Genomic DNA, 20,249 nt, shown 5'->3' on the forward strand with positions numbered 1-20,249 from the left:
CCCTTTCCCTACACTTTGTGACTGGCTCAGAGAGGTCTCCCTAAAGTAGAACAGAGTTTTTAGGTCATCTGCAGTCCAAAATAGATCAGCTTGCAATTTTTCTTGGCCTAGTGATCTAGACCCAAATTTCAGAACCTAACAAACTTTACTCAAGTTTTAAGCAAGGGAACGCGTTTAACAATCTCAAAAATACATGGGAGGAAGGAATTCTATTTCCTAAAACCTTTTATGCCTCTCTCCTTCCTTAGCACCTTCTGTTTAGTCTTTGGCAACTCTGAATATGAAAGTAACTGAGTGCTAATGTTTGAGAGTCTAGAATTATTATTATTATTACCAGAGAAGTAAGACAATAGGGGAAAAGAGGACCTAGTTCCAAACAAACATATGTGTCCTTGGTCTTTGCCTGTCTGGCTCTCCTTGCTTGTGGTAAGCCAGTGACAGCCCTGTTGCAAAGGCCTAACTCAGAATTTACTGTGAACAAGCTAAGGTGCTTTAGCCACAGAACAGGAAGACTTCAATCAGTAATTCACACAAAAATTAGAATAAAAAGGCAGTCTTACTCGTTTAACTCATCATGTTCAGGCTTAAGATGGCAAGATCCCATAGACAAGGACACACAGCTGGCACAGAGCACGTTAAGTCAGGAATAAACTACAGTCACGCTCACCCTACGCTTACCACTTCACAAAACAAAGTTAAGATTTTTTAATGGTTAATTTTTAACAACCAATCTTAGTGCAGAAGAATGAACACAACTGTCTAAATACTGGGATGATAAATAGGCAGCACCTTGATGCAGTTTCCTTGCCACATAACATCTCAGTACCACCCGGTGCTGAACACACTATTAGGCATTAAATGACTTAATAAATTCCAAAGCCACTCCCTTGGAGCCCATGTACCTCAGAGTTGACTCTGACATACTTATTTCAACAGTGATATTTAAAATGACCATGATGACAAAATCTTCCACTGTTCTACCATTAAACTAAAACAAGTGTAAAAGTGTATTTAAAGTGTCTGTATCAGGTTTGAAAAAAGAAGGACTGCCTAACTATACAAAAGTTGCCTGCAAACTTAAGGCAGTATCTGTTAAATCTTCAAAAATATTAGTGTCAAGGTGGCGTGGGAATCCTTAAGCAAACTAACATGCTTATTAGATTCCTCTTAGAAACACTTGTTAAAACACACAAAACCATGTCTCAGATTGTCCAACTGAGATACAGATTAACAAGATCAAGGAGCCTACAGATACCTGGTTATGAGCCTGCTGACGGCCAAGCAGCCATCCTCACAAGGTCCTCTCTGAAAACTGAATGAATTCTACCTCAAGAACATTAAAAGTGGTGGTACACTGACTAGTGTATAAGACTCCTTTTTCCAAAAAAAAAAAAAAGACTCCTTTTTCAATTATATCAAACTAGGATCCTATGCTAATTTACTCACAATTAAAACCTGCACTACTTGACAAAGAATAGAGGTGATCAATGCACAATTTTTCAGGTTAAAATAGAAACTGTCTCCATATTTTAAAAAGATAACCTCAAAGAACCTATATTTCCTAAATTTAAAAATGGATAGTCATTTCCTGTAGGCAGAAATTTTATACTTACAACTGATACACCTCAAAAATGAGTAGAAACAGGCTTCATCAATTTTTTTCTAAGAGTGATCTAGCCAAAAGGATAGGATACATGTAAGAATTAATGCCAAAATAAGCAGTGTTTTAAGAGTACATAGTCTCAAGCCAACTTTTGTGGTGTCACCCACCTTGTATAAAAAGATAGATAAAAAGCTTTCCTTTCAGAAGTCCAGAAGAATTGAAACACACGACTACTATGTGCTACTCTAAACTCTTCTTTAAGGTAATGTGTTTGTGATTCAAGAGCCAAACATCTGATATGATGGTAAGAGATTTAGAAAGAGATTCCTCCAGAACTAAAAATCACAAGCTATTAACTAATACAAAACTGATAGGCATAAAAGCAAGAACACCTTACAGTATTGACATTTTAATATATTTGTAAACTGCTTTTACATAAATGGCTGCCCATGAACTTTTCAGAAGCTCTAGCTTTGATCAAATGCGCTAGAGTATTACCACAGAAGGTGTCTGGGGAATGAATCATGAGAGCTGTTTGTGCTCCTTTCTTAAATACAGGAAAAAAAGCAACTTGTCTTCATTTTTTGAAGATGCATAAAATATCAGTTTGGGGGGAGGAGAAAGATGGTGGAGGAGTAGGAGACCTAAATTTCATCTGGTCTCAGGAATTCAGCTGATGGGGATCAAACCATTCTAAACATCTACAAACTCAACAGATCGAAGAGGAGAGTAGCAACAACTCTCTGAACAGAGAAGCGACCACTTACTGGAAGGTAGGACGTGCGGAGAAGTGAATCCGAGGCGATATTCGGGAGGATAGACGGCGGGGGAGGGGGCCTCCATTGGCCGCTTCTGGCAAGTGATAGAGCCGCCGAGCACAAAATCGGAACTTTTAGAAGTCGGCTCCGCTGAGGGACGTCGCTCCAGTGGCTAAGCAGGGGGTGGAACCCTCGTGGGACAGTGTGGTCTCAGGACCCTCGGGGTCACAGGAAGACGGGGGTGCCTGAGTGCGGCAGAGCTCCCACGTAACGGAGCAGGGAAGCCGGCTGCAGAGACGGAACCGAGGCATGGGCTCTCAGCTCAGGGTTGCCATAAACTGTCACCCAAGGCAGTCGGGCCACTGCTCCTCCAGCAGGGACCCAACAAGCGGCAGAGCCGGGGAGACTCCCCTTCCTCCACCGGGAGGAGCGGCACGGGAGTGCACCGCAGGGATCTGCTGGGTTTGGAGACTCCACACGGGGTCGGGTGCCAGAGATAGAAACGCTTGGTCACAGGCCGGGTGAGCACAGAGTGCAGCCGGAGACCGGGGAGACGGGAGTGATTGACTGCTTTTCCCTGGGGGCGCACTGAGGAGCGGGGCCCCGAGTTCTCAGCTCCTCCAGGGGGAGATTGGGAGGCCGCCATTTTCACTCTTGTCCTCCAACGCTGTAGGGAAAGCTTGCAGGGAACAAAAGCTCCTGAGAGCAAACCCGAGCAGATTGCTTAGCCTGGACCGACAAGGGCGGGGCAATTCTGCCTCCGGCAAAGATATTTGGGAACCACGGCAATAGGCCCCTCCCCAAGAAGATCAGCAAGAACAGCCAGCAAGCCAAGTTGACTGATCAATGAGAACGGCAGAACTCCAGTACTAGGGGAATACAGCACATAGAATTCATGGCTTTTTTCCCATGATTCTTTAGTCTTTCAAAGTTAATTTTTTTAATTCTCTTTAATTTTTCTTTTCCCCTTTTTCAACCAACATCTTATCAATCCCTTTTTTAAAAATCTTTTTTATTTTTCATTGTTAGAGTCATGTTCTATGCCTCCATAGCAGTTAACCTTATTTTTGGTATGTACGTATGTATATTTACATATATATGTGTGTGTGTGTGTGTACACACACACACACACACACACACACATATAAGTTGTTCTCTCTTTAAAATTTTGGGATAAAGTTTCTTCTAACAGACCAAAATATACCAAAATATACCCTAAATCTCTAGTGTTCTAGTCTCCTACCTGATCACATTCTCTTTTTTTTAATTCCTCTTCTTTCTTTTTTCAACCAACTTCTTATCTTATAAACTCCTTTTATAAAATCTTCTATAATTATCATTATTACAGTCATATTCCATCCCTTCATTGTATTTACCCTTATTTTTGCACAAATATAAGTTTTCTTTCTCTAAAATTTTGGGAGGCACTTTCTTCTAACAGACCAAAATACGCCCAAAATCTAGTGTGTGGCACGGATCTATGCACCAGTCTGATCATATTTGATCACATTCTTTTTTTTTCTTTTATATTTTTCTTTTTCTTTTTTCTTTCTTTCCCTTTCTTCTTCCCCAGTTTCAAGTCTCTTCTGATTTGTTTAGTGTATATTTTTCTGGGGTTGTTGTTACTCTGCTAGCATTTTGTTCTCTCATTCATTTATTGTACTATGAACAAAATGACAAGACAGAAAAAATAACCTCCAAAGAAAGAACAAGAGGCAGTACCGACTGCCAGGGACCTAATCAATACAGACATTAGTAAGATGTCGGAACTAGAGTTCAGAATGACGATTTTAAAGATACTAGCTGGGCTTGAAAAAAGCATGGAAGACATTAGAGAAACGCTTTCTGGAGAAATAAAAGAACTAAAATCTAACCAAGTCAAAATGAAAGAGGCTATTAATGAAGTGGAATAAAAAATGGAGGCTCTAACGGCTAGGATAAATGAGGCAGAAGAGAGAATTAGTGATACAGAAGACCAAATGATGGAAAATAAAGAAACTGAGAAAAAGAGAGATAAACAACTACTGGATAACGAGGCCAGAATTCGAGAGATAAGTGATACCATAAGACGAAACAATATTAGAATAATTGGGATCCCAGAAGAAGAAAGAGAGAGAGGAGCAGAAGGTATACTGGAGCAAATTACAGCAGAGAACTTCCCTAATTTGGGAAAGGAAACAGACATCAAAATCCAGAAGGCACAGAGAACCCCCCTCTAAAATCAGTAAAAGTAGGTCAAAACCCCGACATCTAACAGAAAAACTTACGAGTCTCAGAGACAAAGAGAAAATTGTGAAAGCAGCTTGGGAAAAGAGATGTGTAACCTACAATGGTAGAAACATTAGATTGGCAACAGACCTATCCACAGAAACCTGGCAGGCCAGAAAGGACTGGCATGATAAATTCAAAGCACTGAATGAGAAAAATATGCAGCCAAGAATACAGCTAGGCTATCACTGAAAATAGAAGGAGAGATAAAAAGCTTCCAGGACAAACAAAAACTAAAGGAATCTGCAAACACAAAACCAGTCCTACAAGAAATATTGAAAGGGGTCCTCTAAGCAAAGAGAGAGCCTAAAAGTAACAGACCAGAAAGGAACACAGACAACATACAGTAACAGTAATCTTACAGGCAATACAATGGCACTAAATTCATATCTTTCAATAGTTACCCTGAATGTAAATGGGCTAAATACCCAATCAAAAGACACAGAGTATCAGATTGGATAAAAAAACAAGAGCCAGCGATATGCTATCTGCAAGAGACTCATTTTAGACCCCAAAACACCTCCAGATTGAAAGTGAGGGGGTGGAAAACCAATTACCATGCTAATGGACACCAAAAGAAAGCTGGAGTGGCAATCCTTATATCAGACAAATTAGATTTTAAACCAAAGACTATAATAAGAGACGAGGAAGGACACTATATCCTACCTAAAGGGTCATTCCAACAAGAAGATCTAAGAATTGTAAATATCGATGCCCCTACCATGGGAGCAGCCAATTATATAAGCCAATTAATAACAAGAGCAAAGAAACACATTGACAACAATACAATAACAGTGCGGGACTTTAACACCCCTCTGACTGAAATGGACAGATCATCTAAGCAAAAGATCAACAAGAAAATAAAGACTTTAAATGACACACTGGACCAAATGGACTTCACAGATATATTCAGAGCATTCCATCCCAAAGCAACAGAAGACATATTCTTCTCTAGTGCCCATGGAACATTCTCCAGAATAGATGACATCCTAGGTCACAAATCCAGTCTCAAACAGTACCAAAAGATTGGGATTATTCCCTGCATATTTTCAGACCACAGTGCTTTGAAACTAGAACTCAATCACAAGAGAAAAGTCGGAAAGAACTCAAATACATGGAAGCTAAATAGCATCCTACTAAAGAGTGAATGGGTCAACCAGGAAATTAAAGAATTAAAAGAATTCATGGAAACCAATGAAAATGAAAACACAACTGTTCAAAATCCTTGGGATACAGCAAAGGCAGTCCTAAGAGGAAAGTATATAGCAATACAAGCCTTTCTCAAGAAACAAGAAAGGTCTCAAATACACAACCTAACCCTACACCTAAAGGAGCTGGAGAAAGAACAGCAAATAAAGCCTAAACCCAGCAAGAGAAGAGAAATAATAAAGATCAGAGCAGAAATCACAGAAACCAAAACAACAGTAGAACAGATCAACGAAACCAGGAGCTGGTTCTTTGAAAGAATTAACAAGATTGATAAGCCCCTGGCCAGACTTATCAAAAAGAAAAGAGAAAGGACCCAAATAAATAAAATCATGAATGAAAGAGGAGAGATGATAACCAACACCAAAGAAATACAAACAATTATAAGAACATATTCTGAGCAACCATATGCCAGCATATTAGATAATCTGGAAGAAATGGATGCATTCCTAGAGATGTATCGACTACCAAAACTGAACCAGGAAGAAACAGAAAACTTGAACAGACCTATAACCACTAAGGAAATTGAAGCAGTCATCAAAAATCTCCCAACAAAAAAAGCCCAGGGCCAGATAGCTTCCCAGGGGAATTCTACCAAACATTTAAAGAAGAATTAATACCTATTTTTCATAAACTGTTCCAAAAAATTGAAATGGAAGGAAAACTTCCAAACTCGTTTTATGAGGCCACCATTACCCTGATCCCAAAACCAGACAAAGAACCCATCACAAAGAAGAATTACAGACCAATATCCTTGATGAACATGGATGCAAAAACTCTCACCACAATACTAGCCAATAGGATCCAACAGTACATTAAAAGGATTATTCACCACAACCAAGTGGCATTTTTCCCTGGGCTGCAAGGTTGGTTCAACATCCACAATCAATCAATGTGATACAATACACTAATAAGAGAACAAGAACCACAAGATTCTCTAAATAAATGCAGAAAAAGCATTTGAGAAAATACAGCATCCTTTCTTGATCAAAACTCTTCAGAGTATAGGGATAGAGGATACATACCTCAATATCCTAAAAGCCATCTATGAAAAATCCACAGTGAATATCATTCTTGATGGGGAAAAACTGAGAGCTTTCCCCATAAGGTCAGGAACACGGCAGGGAAGGCCACTATCACCACTGCTATTCAACACAGTACTAGAAATCCTAGCCACAGACTAGGAACAACTAGGAATCAGACAACAAAAAGAAATAAAAGGCATCCAAACTGGCAAAGAAGTCAAACTCTCACTCTTTGCAGATGATATGATACTGTATGTGGAAAACCCAAAAGACTCCACCCCAAAACTGCTAGAACTCATGCAGTAATTCAGTAAAGTGGCAGGATATAAAATCAATGCACAGAAATCAGTGGCATTCCTGTCCACCACCACCAAGACAGAAGAAAGAGAAATTAAGGAGTCAATCCCATTTACAATTGCACCCCAAACCATAAGATACCTAGAAATAAATCTAACCAAAGAGGCAAAGAATCTGTACTCAAAAAACTAGAAAATACTCATGAAAGAAATTGAGGAAGACACAAAGAAATGGAAAAACGTCCCATGCTCATGGATGGGAAGAACAAATATTGTGAAGATGTCAATGCTACCTACAGCAATCTACACATTTAATGCAATCCCCATCAAAATACCATCCACTTTTTTCAAAGAAATGGAACAAATAATCCTAAAATTTGTATGGAACCAGAAAAGACCCCAGATAGCCAGTGGAATGTTGAAAAAGAAAAGCAAAACCAATGGCATCACAATTCCGGACTTCAAGCTCTACTACAAAGCTGTCACCATCAAGACAGTAGTGTACTGGCACAAAAACAGACACATAGATCAATGGAACAGAATCGAGAGCCCAGAAATAGACCCTCAACTCTATGGTCAACTCATCTTCGACAAAGCAGGAAAGAATGTCCAATGGAAAAAAGACAGTCTGTTCAACAAATGGTGCTGGGAAAACTGGACAGCCACATGCAGAAGAATGAAACTGGACCATTTCCTTACACCACACACAAAAATAGACTCCAAATGGTTGAAAGACCTAAATGTGAAAGAGGAGTCCATCAAAATCCTAAAGGAGAACACAGGCAGCAACCTCTTCAACCTCAGCCGCAGCAACTTCTTCCCAGAAACATCGCCAAAGGCAAGGGAAGCAAGGGCAAAAATGAACTATTGGGATTTCATCAAGATAAAAAGCTTTTGCACAGCAAAAGAAACAGTCAACAAAATCGAAAGACAACCAACAGGTTGGGATACTTGCAAATGACATATCAGATAAAGGGCTAGTATCCAAAATCTATAAAGAACTTATCAAACTCAACACCCAAAGAACAAATGATCCAATCAAAAGGTGGGCAGAAGACATGAACAGACATTTTTCCAAAGAAGACATCCAAATGGCCGACAGACACCTGAAAAAGTGCTCAACATCGCTCGGCATCAGGGAAATCCAAATCAAAACCTCAATGAGATACCACCTCACATCAGTCAGAATGGCTAAAATTAACAAGTCAGGAAATGACAGATGTTGGCGGGGATGTGGAGAAAGGGGAACCCTCCTACACTGTTGGTGGGAATGCAAGCTGGTGCAGCCACTCTGGAAAACAGTATGGAGGGTCCTCAAACAGTTGAAAATAGAGCTACCATACGACCCGGCAACTGCACTACTGGGTATTTACCCCAAAGATACAAATGTAGGGATCCGAAGGGGTACATGCACCCCAATGTTTATAGCAGCAATGTCCACAATAGCCAAACTATGGAAAGAGCCAAGATGTCCATTGACAGATGAATGGATAAAGAAGATGTGGTATATATATATACAATAGAATATTATGCAGCCATCAAAAGGAATGAAATCTTGCCATTTGCAACGACGTGGATAGAACTGGAGGGTGTTATGCTGAGCAAAATAAGTCAATCAGAGAAAGACATGTATCATATGATCTCACTGACAGGAGGAATTCTTAATCTCAGGAAATAAACTGAGGGTTGCTGGAGTGGTGGGTGGGGGTGGGAGGGATGGGGTGATTGGGTGACAGACATTGGGGATGGTATGTGCTATGGTGACCGCTGTGAATTGTGTAAGACTGTTGAATCACAGACCTGTACCTCTGAAACAAATAATACATTATATGTTAAAAAAAAAAAAAAGATAGTAGGAAGGGAAAAATGAAGTGGGGGAGATCGGAGGGGGAGACGAACCATGAGAGACGATGGACTCTGAGAAACAAACTGAGGGTTCTAGAGGGGAGGGTGGTGGAGGGATGGGTTAGCCTGGTGATGGGTATTAAAGAGGGCACATACTGAATGGAGCACTGGGTGTTATACGCAAACAATGAATCATGGAACACTCTATGAAAAACTAATGATTTAATGTATGGCGATTAACATAATAAAAAAGTTATTTCCCACCAAAAAAAAAAAAAATCAGTTTCTCACCTTCTGGTATTTCTGCCACCATTTATATGAATACTGGTCTTCCCATGAGACAGGTTTTGAAGGAAATATCTGGCATTTATTGAGGGATTCTAACTGAACTGCAGACATGGTTGAAGGCAACACACATTCAGGAAGAATTTGCACTTTAGCTTGCTGGATTCTAAAATAAAGAGAATGAAGTATGGTGTTCATTTTTAAAATAAACTAACTCAAACTTTAAGTTTCTAAACATTATGGGTAGTTTTAAATACCAAGATTTTCAGTTTTCTTTTTTAAACACATCCATAAGATACTGTTAAGATGCAAGAATTTTGAGAATATCTGTATTTCATAAATCATACCAAAGTTAAAATCAAAGATAACCTAAAGCATGGATTTTCAGTCCCACTGTGAAATGCAAAGGGAGATCTGTATATTTCAGATAGAGTCTATTAATGAAATAAAATTAAAAAAAATAAATATACAACCATCTACTACTGCTTGATACTTCTAAATTAGTTTCTTAGACATTCTTAGATACCCTATCCCTCGCAGCTCCCCATCTGCTGCCGGGCTCTACACCTGTCCCTTCTCCTAAGTCTAATCTAACTGGAGGAGTAGGTAGAGAAAGGAATAGAAAATCAAGAACTATTTATGTGGATAGTTAAAATAAGACTACAGAATTACATGTAGCCTATATCTGTATGTGCATTCTTTTTCTCCTTCTCAAACATTTAACTTGAAAATGCAGAATCAAAATATGTGTATTATCTTTTTTTAATCCTAAAAATTACTTAAACTCCCATGAGAGTGAAGTCACCATTTCCAGATTGCTACTTGAGAATATCATAACTGCAAACATCTTATCAGGAACAAATGCCAACAGGAACACTGTACGTATGAGCTATTTTCTTTTGAAGCATTTCTCCTAGAGTACAGCTTGTAAAATGTAGAATGTATTAGTACATTCAAATGCTGGAAGAAATCACTGTCAGACTGACAAAATTCAATGTATTAAAGTCTCTGCTTAATTATTAATTATGTTTAGAAATTCTCAAGTGGTTTTTCATATTAATTACTGCCTTGACCCACGAAAAGTTAGGAATGAAATTTTGATACTTCTATTTATTTATTAAATAAAAATAGCTAACTTGGTTAGACTTATTCAACTAACTTCATTTCTTTCCTGGAAGCTCAAATTTATGTATGCATAACTTTGGAAAATGTTAAAAAAACAAACATGTTCAAACTATATTCAAATGTTCTTACATTATTAGAGCTCGTTTAAAACAAATAAAATCTCTATTTTCTTCACCTGTCCACACGAACACAAATACTTACAATCATATTTTTAGAACAAAAGTGTGTACCTTTCTAAAGAAATGTTTAGAAATCTGATTCTTCTTTAAGGTCATCAGTAACTAAATTATGAATGATGTTTAACTCAACTATCATGTAAGATTTTATTGTATTACAATAAAAACATCAATGTCACTGAAAGATTGGCTTACTGATGATCCTTTTACTGATCAGTCTGCAGTACCAGCTGTCTGAACTGCCTTTCAGGACTGAGCAATGCTCTTCGCTACTTTTGCTAGACATGCCTGGGGCCTGCTGCACACAGGGGCTAGCTCTCCCACCTGCTGGGTTGTTTTTAACAAAACTTTTGTTTCTTCCCAACCTGTTTATAGCAGTTGTTTTGTGATTATCGTTTATATAAGTATTATAATTTATTTTAATTTATGTAAGTATTATAATTTATGTATTATAAAATTTATGTAAGTATTATAAAAACCAATGAAATGTGACTTAAATAAAATGGCTTTAATGAATAAAGTTGAGCAATAAAAACTGCTTTCAAATTAGGTTCAGACAGTTCTAATAATTCAGATGATTATTGGTTTCAGTTATGACAGGTAAGAGAACTTGTCCTGTAATTCCAAATAGGGTATTAATCTCTTTCTCTCTACATGCTAAGAAATCCTCAGTTATTTCTGAAGGGTTCTACGGTGATTCAATGACACACTTCTACTTTTTAATTAACCTTTCAAAAAAAAAAAAACAACAAAACCTTCCATGTGTTCAGAAAATGCCAAAGAAATAAAGACTCTTAACTTAGAAAAGGTCAGAAGGCAGCACCATAGTTTTTAAATGAAGCGTCATTCACGTAAAAGACAGATGACTATTATCCAGCACTACCTGACTGGAGAAAAGGAAACTGGCTTGAGTTTCAAGGTGCTATGGAGGAGTTCAGGTAGAGTACGAGGAGCACCAGTTTGGAAGTCAGGGGACCTAGAACCAACCACCTGTTGCTTACTAGCTGCATCACTGTAGGCAAATCACTTCATCTCTCTAGTATTTAGTTGTCGTATTTGGAAAAAGAGGAAATTGCCCTGTATTATCTCCATCTCACCATTTCTACTGAAGGGAGTTACAGGCCAGAGGGGCAAGGCAACCACAGAAATCTCACTCCATGGAAGCCTTTTATAGGAAGAAAGACTCACCTCTGTGAGAGGTCTTAGCAGTGGGTCTATGGAATAATAAAGAGAACGTGCCCTTGCCAAGTCTTGTCTAACCCTATCAGTTCCACGTTTATCTTCACTAGAGTCAAACATAGTCTTTGACCCGTTTTCAGAGTTAACGGTCTACTGCCATCTTGTGTTGAAAATAGTTTTTCCACAATCAAAAGTCAAGAAAGCCTCAGAAACATACTTTTCTCCCAAATCATTTTTCTTCTTTGGTTCCTATAACATGCTATTCACAAATAATAAAAATTTTATAAGCAGGAGAATAAGAAGCGCTTTAAATATGGAACTGTTAGTAAAATCTGCAGTAACAAAACAGCTTGCTAATTATCAGAATGCATAGCCCTCAAGAGGACATTGTTTTCATTCATTCACATGGCATTTATAGTTATTAAGTGTAGAACATGTAGAAGTGTTAGTCATTGTCCTCAGGCAGCTCATCTACTGAGGGAGACAGATACACAATCCTGTAACGACAGTACGGTGTGTTAACACCACGAGAGTCTGCATCATGAATGTTCTGGGGGTACCACTGAGGGCTCTGGCACCTCATCCCTCATTTTTCTATACTTTCTCTAGCCCCAAACAGTTGCCTCACCTGTCCATTATACTTCCATATTTTCAGTGGTATTTGTGAATGTCCACCATGTGAACAAAACAAGACAAAACTTCTGAAGTTCCATGTGTTCAGAAGATATTATCTGTTCAACACAGAGGTCAGATAACATTTTCAGCTTGGCTACAAAGAGACCACTTCACTAGGACTGGGTGAACCCCAAGAATGTGTATCCTTGTAACACTTCACAGGTGATTCTTATGTGCCAGAGTTGAGAACCACTCCCTTAACAGGTAATAGGCAATCATCTGGACAAATGCTTATTCTGTTTTGCTTTGTTTTTAAAAGGATGAAGGTGAAATGGATTTTTTTTTTTTTTGATGAGGTCAGTGGTACTTAAAAAGCTCGAATCATGAGAGCCATGCCAAAATAACTGTTAAAACAATATACTCAGAGAATTGCCAAACTTTATAAGGTATAGAGACAACAAGCATTTATTGATCACTTATTATATAGTTAATACATTTGTGGGTGATGTGAAATTCACACCGGAGATCGGTGCTAACTGCAAATGGTTTCTGCAGCTCGGATGGAGCAGCTGGTAGGTATAACAGGTTTTCAAATATCACAGGAATGCTGCAACCACCACAGCTGTCCCGGCGTACACACAGATAGCTCTGAAGCTTGTGGTCTCTCCACTCTCAAGAGAGGCCTTCAATCCCAAAGAATCCCTGTCCCCAAAGACAATGCACTTTGGGTTTATATTACTAATCTCAAACATGCAGGGGCATGAGAATCATCTGGAAATCATGAAAAGAGATGCTGCAGCCTCACCCAAGGTTAAACCACTCTTACGGATGGGAGATGAGGATGAAACTCAAGCATCTTTAGTTTTAAAACTTCCTAAGTGGTTCTGATGCATAGCCGGGTTGGAAACCAGTAGGTTATACGTTCAAAGGAAAGAGAACAACTAACTCAAAGTTACAAAATGTGAAGGGCAGTACAACAGGAAAAATATAAGAAAACCACCTCATTTAATGATGTACATACACACAGCTTTAAGATCTATGGTATTTCTTACCCATCTGACTGTGTTCTTAGCTCAAGGACTTTGAACCTTTGTCTTCCAATGGCTTTCACTTTCACTATCTCGATTCCAAAATCCTGTTCTTCTCGATAGGCATATATCTCTGCTGTTGTTCCAAACTGTGCTTCCCTCTCCTGTATATTACTTCCAAGATAAATTTTAAAAGAAAATAACTTTGAACATTTTAATTTTTAAATATGCAAAGTTGGCAAAAAAAATTTTAAATGTGCAAAGTGGCAAAGCAATACACACGATCAAAAAAAAATTACAGCAGTTAGCCCTTATTGCAAAGCTATTATCATTTTATTTTGAAATCACATGGGGAATGCAGATATAGAAGGCTTCAGAATGACAATCAGAGCAAAAAAGAAAAAAAAGAATTACAATTAGAGCACTTTAGGAAAATACTAGATCTCTAGTCACTGAAAAGGATCTAGGACCGATAAGGGTTTAAACTCTCATTTTCCAAATGAGACATTCTTTTACTTCAGTAGACTATCATTTCTGCTGCTTAATATTAGCAACATTGTACTGGGGTGGGAAATCCCTGTATTCACTTCCTGCCTCTACCACTGATATCCTTCAGTTGCCACAGGATACCTGAAATACCAGTATGGCACTGGTCTATATTCAACTTATGAATTCTGAGAGACAGACAAAAGAACAAGCTACTCCTTTGTAAAAATAATCCTTTACATTAAAATGTAAGAGCCCTCTTTCTCTTTAAATAAGGACAGTGCTTGAAAATAAGATCCTAGAAATTTTTATTAGACACTAACGACTAAAAAAATTTCAAATACCAGAAAGTTTGCGTGTGACAGTAAATGTCTGATCTGGATGGTAATGAGAACAATAAAAATACTCCAACTTGCACTTTCAATCTTTCATCAAAATTTCTTACCTCACATCCTTATCCAGTCTCCTGTGCATGCAAAATAACAGTCAGGTTTGGCTTTAACACTGACCTCTGCTGTGACTCTGCTATGAGAGAGAATGTGTTAAGCAAATTCATTCTAATATTTTACCTGTATGCAAGAACTGCAAAGGTTCTGTCTTTCTGAATTAAATTCCGCACCATACTGACTTCCTGAGGACGAAAAAGCTGAAGAGGTAAGGTCTGCCCAGGAATCAGGATCATCATCACCTGTGGCAGAACTGGAATAACCTGACAGCTGTCGTCATCATGCAAAGTCCTGCCATGAAATTCTTCCATATCAGCGCCCAGATACTATTTAAGAACATACACAGATACACTGTCATTTTAGATACATAATAAAAATACAAACTCAAAAGACTAAAGAGTAAATCAGATTAAAAGAAATATAAACAGATGATACAAATATTTATTTAAATAATAAAGTAGGTGTATCAGCCTCCCACATGAAAATCTAATTCTGATTCTTAGGAGTGGAAGTTCTATTATTTGTGAAGAATGTCTCACAAATTCAAGAGCATTTTTTAGTTCAAAATATTTTTCTTTGACTAAGATAAGAAACATCTCTATGGTCACATATCACAAATGACAACTATAAGATGTCAGCATGTTAACTAACACCCTGGTACCAAGTAGCGAGGAGAGTAAGAAGTACTTTAGTAGCTCCATTATTAGTAGAAACATACAAAGGGTCACAGTTCTTCAAAGAATTATTCCAGGATATAGTATTGAACCACTTGAAAATTAGTTAAGAATGTGTATCTACTGGCAAATAGCCCATGTTCTCATCCACAATTCCTACTGTGAGGTAATATCCAATAAGGTCAACCTCGGTCTTACTATAAGGAACCTCCATCTACTGTTACGTGTCTATCCCTTGTGTAAGATCTGTTACTACATTACATACTGTATGTGACGTTGGCAGACTGGTGTCAAAATTTATGACGTTTGGTTTTTTGGCTTCTTTGCTATCCTGGTCTTCAACTTCCATTTCAATTTCATCTTCTTCCTCACTCTCTGCTGTAAAAGTAGAAGATTATGAGAAAAAAAATGGATGCAAGAAAATGTCAAAGTGACGTTCCCCTTCGAATGTGTAATTCCTTCACGAGGATCCTGAGCCCATGAGAAGAGGGCTTCTTCTAAACACTACTCGCATGTGGTGATCTCTACATCCTGTGAAGAGGCAGCCAGAGGGCTGGGGTCTATGCTGTTCTGCCACTAACCACTTTTTTTTTTTTTGCGGAATAGTTTAAGATTTACATAAAGATTGCAAAGACAGTACAGAGGTTTCCTTTTCCTGTAGATCTCCCCTCCACTTTCCCCTATACCTAACATCTTCTATTAGGATGGAGTATCTATTAGTATGTAGTATGTAGTATTAGTATCTGTCTAAGCAATCAGTGTTGGCACATTACTATTAACTAAACTCCACATTTTACTTGGATTTTCTTATTTTCACCTACTATGCTTTTTCTGTTTCAGGATCCCATCCAGGCTAGCACACAACATTTAGTTGTCATATCTCTTTAGCCTCCTTGGGGCTGGTTTCTCAAACTTTCCTTGTTTTTGATGGCCTTGACAGTTGTGAGGAGTACTAGTTAGGCATTCTGTAGAGTGTCCCTCAATTAGAATTTGATATATTTCTCATGATTACGCTGAGGTTATGTACTTTGGGGAGAAGACCACAAGGGGTTAAGGGCTGTGTTCATCACATCATATCAAGGGTGCATACTATCAATATGACTTATCACTGTTGATGCTGACCATAATCACCCGCCTGAGGTAGTCTTTGAAAGGTTTCTCTACTGTAAAGTTACTCTTTTCCTCCTTTCCACATTGTACTATCTGGAAGCCAATTAAGGAGCACAACACACACTTAAGAGGTGAGGGATTATGTTCCCTTGTCCTTGAAGAGGAAGTATCTACATAAATTATTTAAATTCTTCAGTGTGTGAGATTTGTTTCTTCTCTCTTGCCAGTAGTAAACAACTTAGGGACCTTAGACAACTCATTTCACCTGATTATGCCTTAATTTCCACATCTGAAAAATGACAGGCAGGAACAAGATAATCTCTAAGTTTCTTTCAAACTTTAAAGAGTTCTTACAGAAGACAGGAAGAAGGGAGGAAGGGAGGGAGGGAAGGAAGGAAGGAAGGCAGGCAGGCAGTCAGGAAGGCCCTTTAATTAAAATAGAAAAAGTTAACATTATTACCCAGCAAAAACATTTTCATAGCAGGGACATCACTTCCTTGGCTGTCATTATACTATTGAAAAATGAAATGTCTGTAATCATTTTCATTCCAATTTTGCTTTGGAATTTTAAATTTAAAAACAAAGTTCACAGGGAACATAAAACATATTTTAAAGCTAATGTCTTAAAACTTCCCTCAAACACACTTTTTAAATTATGAAAACTAAGCTGATCTACTTTAAAACCTTGATGTTAATAATAGAAAAAGCTATACCAAATAGGTGCTATTCTACTAAATGGGAGTCTGTCCTGTTGACGCCTGCTGTGGGTAAAATTCCAACCCTAGATCAGCAGTTTGCAACCAGAGGTGATTTTGCCCCTCAAGGGATATTTGGAAATGTCTGGAAATATATGGTTGTCACAACTAGGAGAGCCCTACTGGCATCTAGTGGGCAGAGGCCAGAGATGCTGCTAAACATCCTACAAGGATGCATCCTGCAGGATAGTCCCCCACAACAAAGAATTTTCCAGCCCCTCAAAATCAAAAGTGTTGAGGTTAAGAAATCCTGGCCTGGACAAACTGAATCTCATTTTTGACTTCATTATTTCATGTACTTTTAAATGCCCCCAATACACTTCTAAACAGATAAAATGTAATTACAAAATTGTCATTTTATTTTGTGTATGTCACTATTTAAATCAAATTACCTCCAGCTAGGTTCCTGACAAGAAAAAAACAAATATTTTTCAATATAGTATTTGCCTTGGACTTTCTACTAATTCTCAGGAATTCCTAGATATAGGGATTGGTCAAAAAGAGTAACATAATTATTTCAACTTATATTTGAATGGTCAGTGGTCTAACACTTCATACATATTTTTGCTAAGAACAGAGAAGTTTCACCAAAAGTAAAAACGACAACAAAAAAATCTCAACCAGTTTCCTTATATACAGTAGCCTTTCTCATAAATATGGCCAAAACCCACTTCCCTCTACTTGGTTGTTTACTAATGTTTCCTTTGGCCAAGATGGATTCTTTGCATCTTAATTACTGAACTATTTCCTTATCACTTAAAGAGTATTGCTCTTCAAAACAACTCATACTACATGGGCTTATGGATGATCCAATGTTTCTTTACAAATAAAACTCATATGATTTAGAAAAGCTTTATTATTATATTACAACCTCTCTGGGCCTTCTCACTCCTGGATTTTTTTTTTCTTTTTTAAAGATTTATTTATTTGAGAGAGAAAGAGCACACGTGCATGCGAGCGGGGGGCGGGGGGAAGAGGGAGAGAATCTTCAAGAGGACTCCTCGCTGAGTGTGCAGCTGACTGATGTGGGGGCTTGACCCAGGACCCTGAGATCATGACCCAAGCAGAAATCAAGAGTTGGTTGCTTAACCAACTGAGCCACCCAGACACCCCCTCACTCCTGATTCTTTTCAACAAAACACACACTGTGTTCAGAACTACCAGGGTGAAGTTTGATGACTCATCTCATGCAGGAGCACCACATGAATGCCAACAGAACATCAGTAACCTCCCTGAAACACTGGATTTGGCATGTTCAGAGTGGGGCTGATGTCTCTGAAATAAACAGCTCGGCTCTTCAGTCAAAGGCTGACACACTTACCTTTATGTCAATTCAGCTAGGTTGGCTTCAGGAACAACCACCGACTCTGACTCTGGTTTATTTTTACATAAAAGGTCCTTTCTATATGGTGGGCATGCATTCAGTCTTCTCCTTCAATCCATACAACTCCCAGGGGACAAATTAATCCTTCAAGAAAAGCTTTCCTTGGGCAACTCCCTGTAACCCACAAATGTTTCTTGGCAACCCACAGAAAAAAGCCCCAACCCACTGGCAAGAGATGCAAGCTCCCCAACAAATTAGACTCAACCTACCTCCTAGGTCTTCTCTTCCACAACCCCATCCTAAGTGTATGCTTTTGGATGTCTCCAGATCCATTTCACAATGCTTTACCTCAATCCCTCTTTAGAACAATAATAGCATTAACTTATCAGGTCCTAAATCAACTACCTTTTGCTTCATAGAGATTATAAACCTTCTCAAGTACCAGACTGTGTATCATATCTCTTTTCAAGTCCACAGTAAGTGTGCCATCTAACTGGCACACAGTGAAGGAACTCAGCTAACAGCCCGTTTGTCTGATAACCTCTTGAAAAGCATCACTGCTATAGCCTTCCATGGCAATTTTGTACAATTAATTCATGCATTTTCTTCTGCCCAGGATTCTAATATAAAACCAAGGTCTAAATTTTCGTGAAATATAAAGGAAAAAAAGAAAACTGAATTCAACATCACATTCCTAAGTCTCTCTAATCAAGCATATTCTACTACCTGCTTGAGCTACATGCCTCGAGAAAAACATACCCATACTGCCTTGGCAGTGAAATGGTTAAGGGACATTGGCTATGCTGACAGAAAGACCAGAACTGAAGTTCCGGCTCTGCAACTGTGTCACCTTGGGCGAGTCACTGAACTAATCCGCTAATCCATTTCTCACCTACCAAATCGGAATCAGAAAAGTTATGTGGGGAGGATTAAACAGAGAAACGCATGCAAAGCGCTTACCGCAGGGCCGCTGACATGATAAGTGCTTAATACTTGTTAGCTGTCACTCTTATCAAACGGAAGAAGTCCAAAAAAGTAACGGCTGCTAACCTGTTCGGGTCCACCACATCCCCTCCCTCCTTCGCCCTCAATTTTAAGCCTTTTCCTTGGAGCCAAGTTCTGGACACCCAATGGACGGAGAGGGAAGGGTCTCTGCCCTTGCGTGCAGACCCCTCCCCGATCCAAAACCCTCGCCCTAAGCTTGGGGCGACCCGGCAGGAGAGAGATGCGCCGGGACTCGGTCGCGGGCCAGAGGCCTGACGCGCGGCCGCTTCCCGGGGCACCCCGGCAGGCCTCGGTGCCCCCCCGCCCGTCTCCCTAGCCCTGCCGCGCCGCTCAGGGCTCGAGCCTCGCCCCGTCCCGCCGCCGGGGACCGGCCCCGGGAGGTTACCAGGGAGGAGCGGCAGGTGGTTGCCCATGTTGTGCGCAGCGTCCTGCGGATCTCTCTCGCCGGCCATGTCTGTTTACCCGCACAGGAGGCTGGGACAGGGCGGCGCCCGGGCAGCCCGGGGAGAGTCCGCCCCGCGCCGCTGCAGCCGCGCACCGGGGCCACAGCGCCCTCTGGCGGCCCCCGGGCCTACAGCGCGCTGCGGGAAACGGTGCGGCAGGAAGGAGGACGCACCGCGGGGGCTGAAAGCTGTCCCGGTCACTCGTGACTTCCCGCCCGCCGCGGTCCTTGCGGAGCCCTCGCCTGGTTCCCGCCCCTGGCGTGACGTTTCACCTCTGGGGAAACTGAGGCTCGCGTCCTTGTCTCCACCTCGCGTTGAACGAAGCGGGGGCAGGGAGCAAATAGAAACCAGCTTATAGGGCATCAACTCCAACTCTTTAAATACAAAGTATGCGTATGAAGACTGGGAAAATGCATCTGTTATTCCGAGGGCAGTGAGTTTATAGCTGATACTCTTCAACAAATTTCAGTAGTTTCCATATGTGTTCCAAAATTAACCTGCATTAATCAGAAGCAAGTGCTTGAAATGATAATTACACAGAATAGAAAAAGGCCTGTGATTCACTGGTAAGTAAGATTGTCTGAATATAAAATAGCC

General features: G+C 39.6%; 1 protein-coding gene across 10 annotated transcripts in view; it reads right to left on the bottom strand.

Moving 5' to 3' along the window:
* CRBN (cereblon) overlaps positions 1 to 19,733 on the bottom strand; it is a 35,954-nt gene extending 16,221 nt beyond the window's left edge. The window contains exons 1-6 of one of the 10 annotated variants that reach the window (XM_073901565.1): positions 19,595 to 19,677; positions 18,474 to 18,562; positions 15,281 to 15,390; positions 14,465 to 14,667; positions 13,434 to 13,583; positions 9,293 to 9,452 (exon numbers count right to left, since the gene is read on the bottom strand). In XM_073901565.1, the coding sequence (XP_073757666.1) occupies positions 9,293 to 9,452; positions 13,434 to 13,583; positions 14,465 to 14,667; positions 15,281 to 15,390; positions 18,474 to 18,537 (687 nt within the window). In that variant the 5' untranslated portion in view covers positions 18,538 to 18,562; positions 19,595 to 19,677. The other 9 variants (XM_025884719.2, XM_025884722.2, XM_073901563.1 and 6 more) reach the window with 9 other exon arrangements.
* Between the last annotated feature and the right edge of the window lie 516 nt (positions 19,734 to 20,249).

The sequence above is a fragment of the Callorhinus ursinus genome, unplaced genomic scaffold, assembly GCF_003265705.2.
Source record: "Callorhinus ursinus isolate GAN/ISIS: 27379988/994484 unplaced genomic scaffold, GSC_fseal_2.0 scaffold15, whole genome shotgun sequence".
Classification (NCBI taxonomy): Eukaryota; Metazoa; Chordata; class Mammalia; order Carnivora; family Otariidae; genus Callorhinus; species Callorhinus ursinus.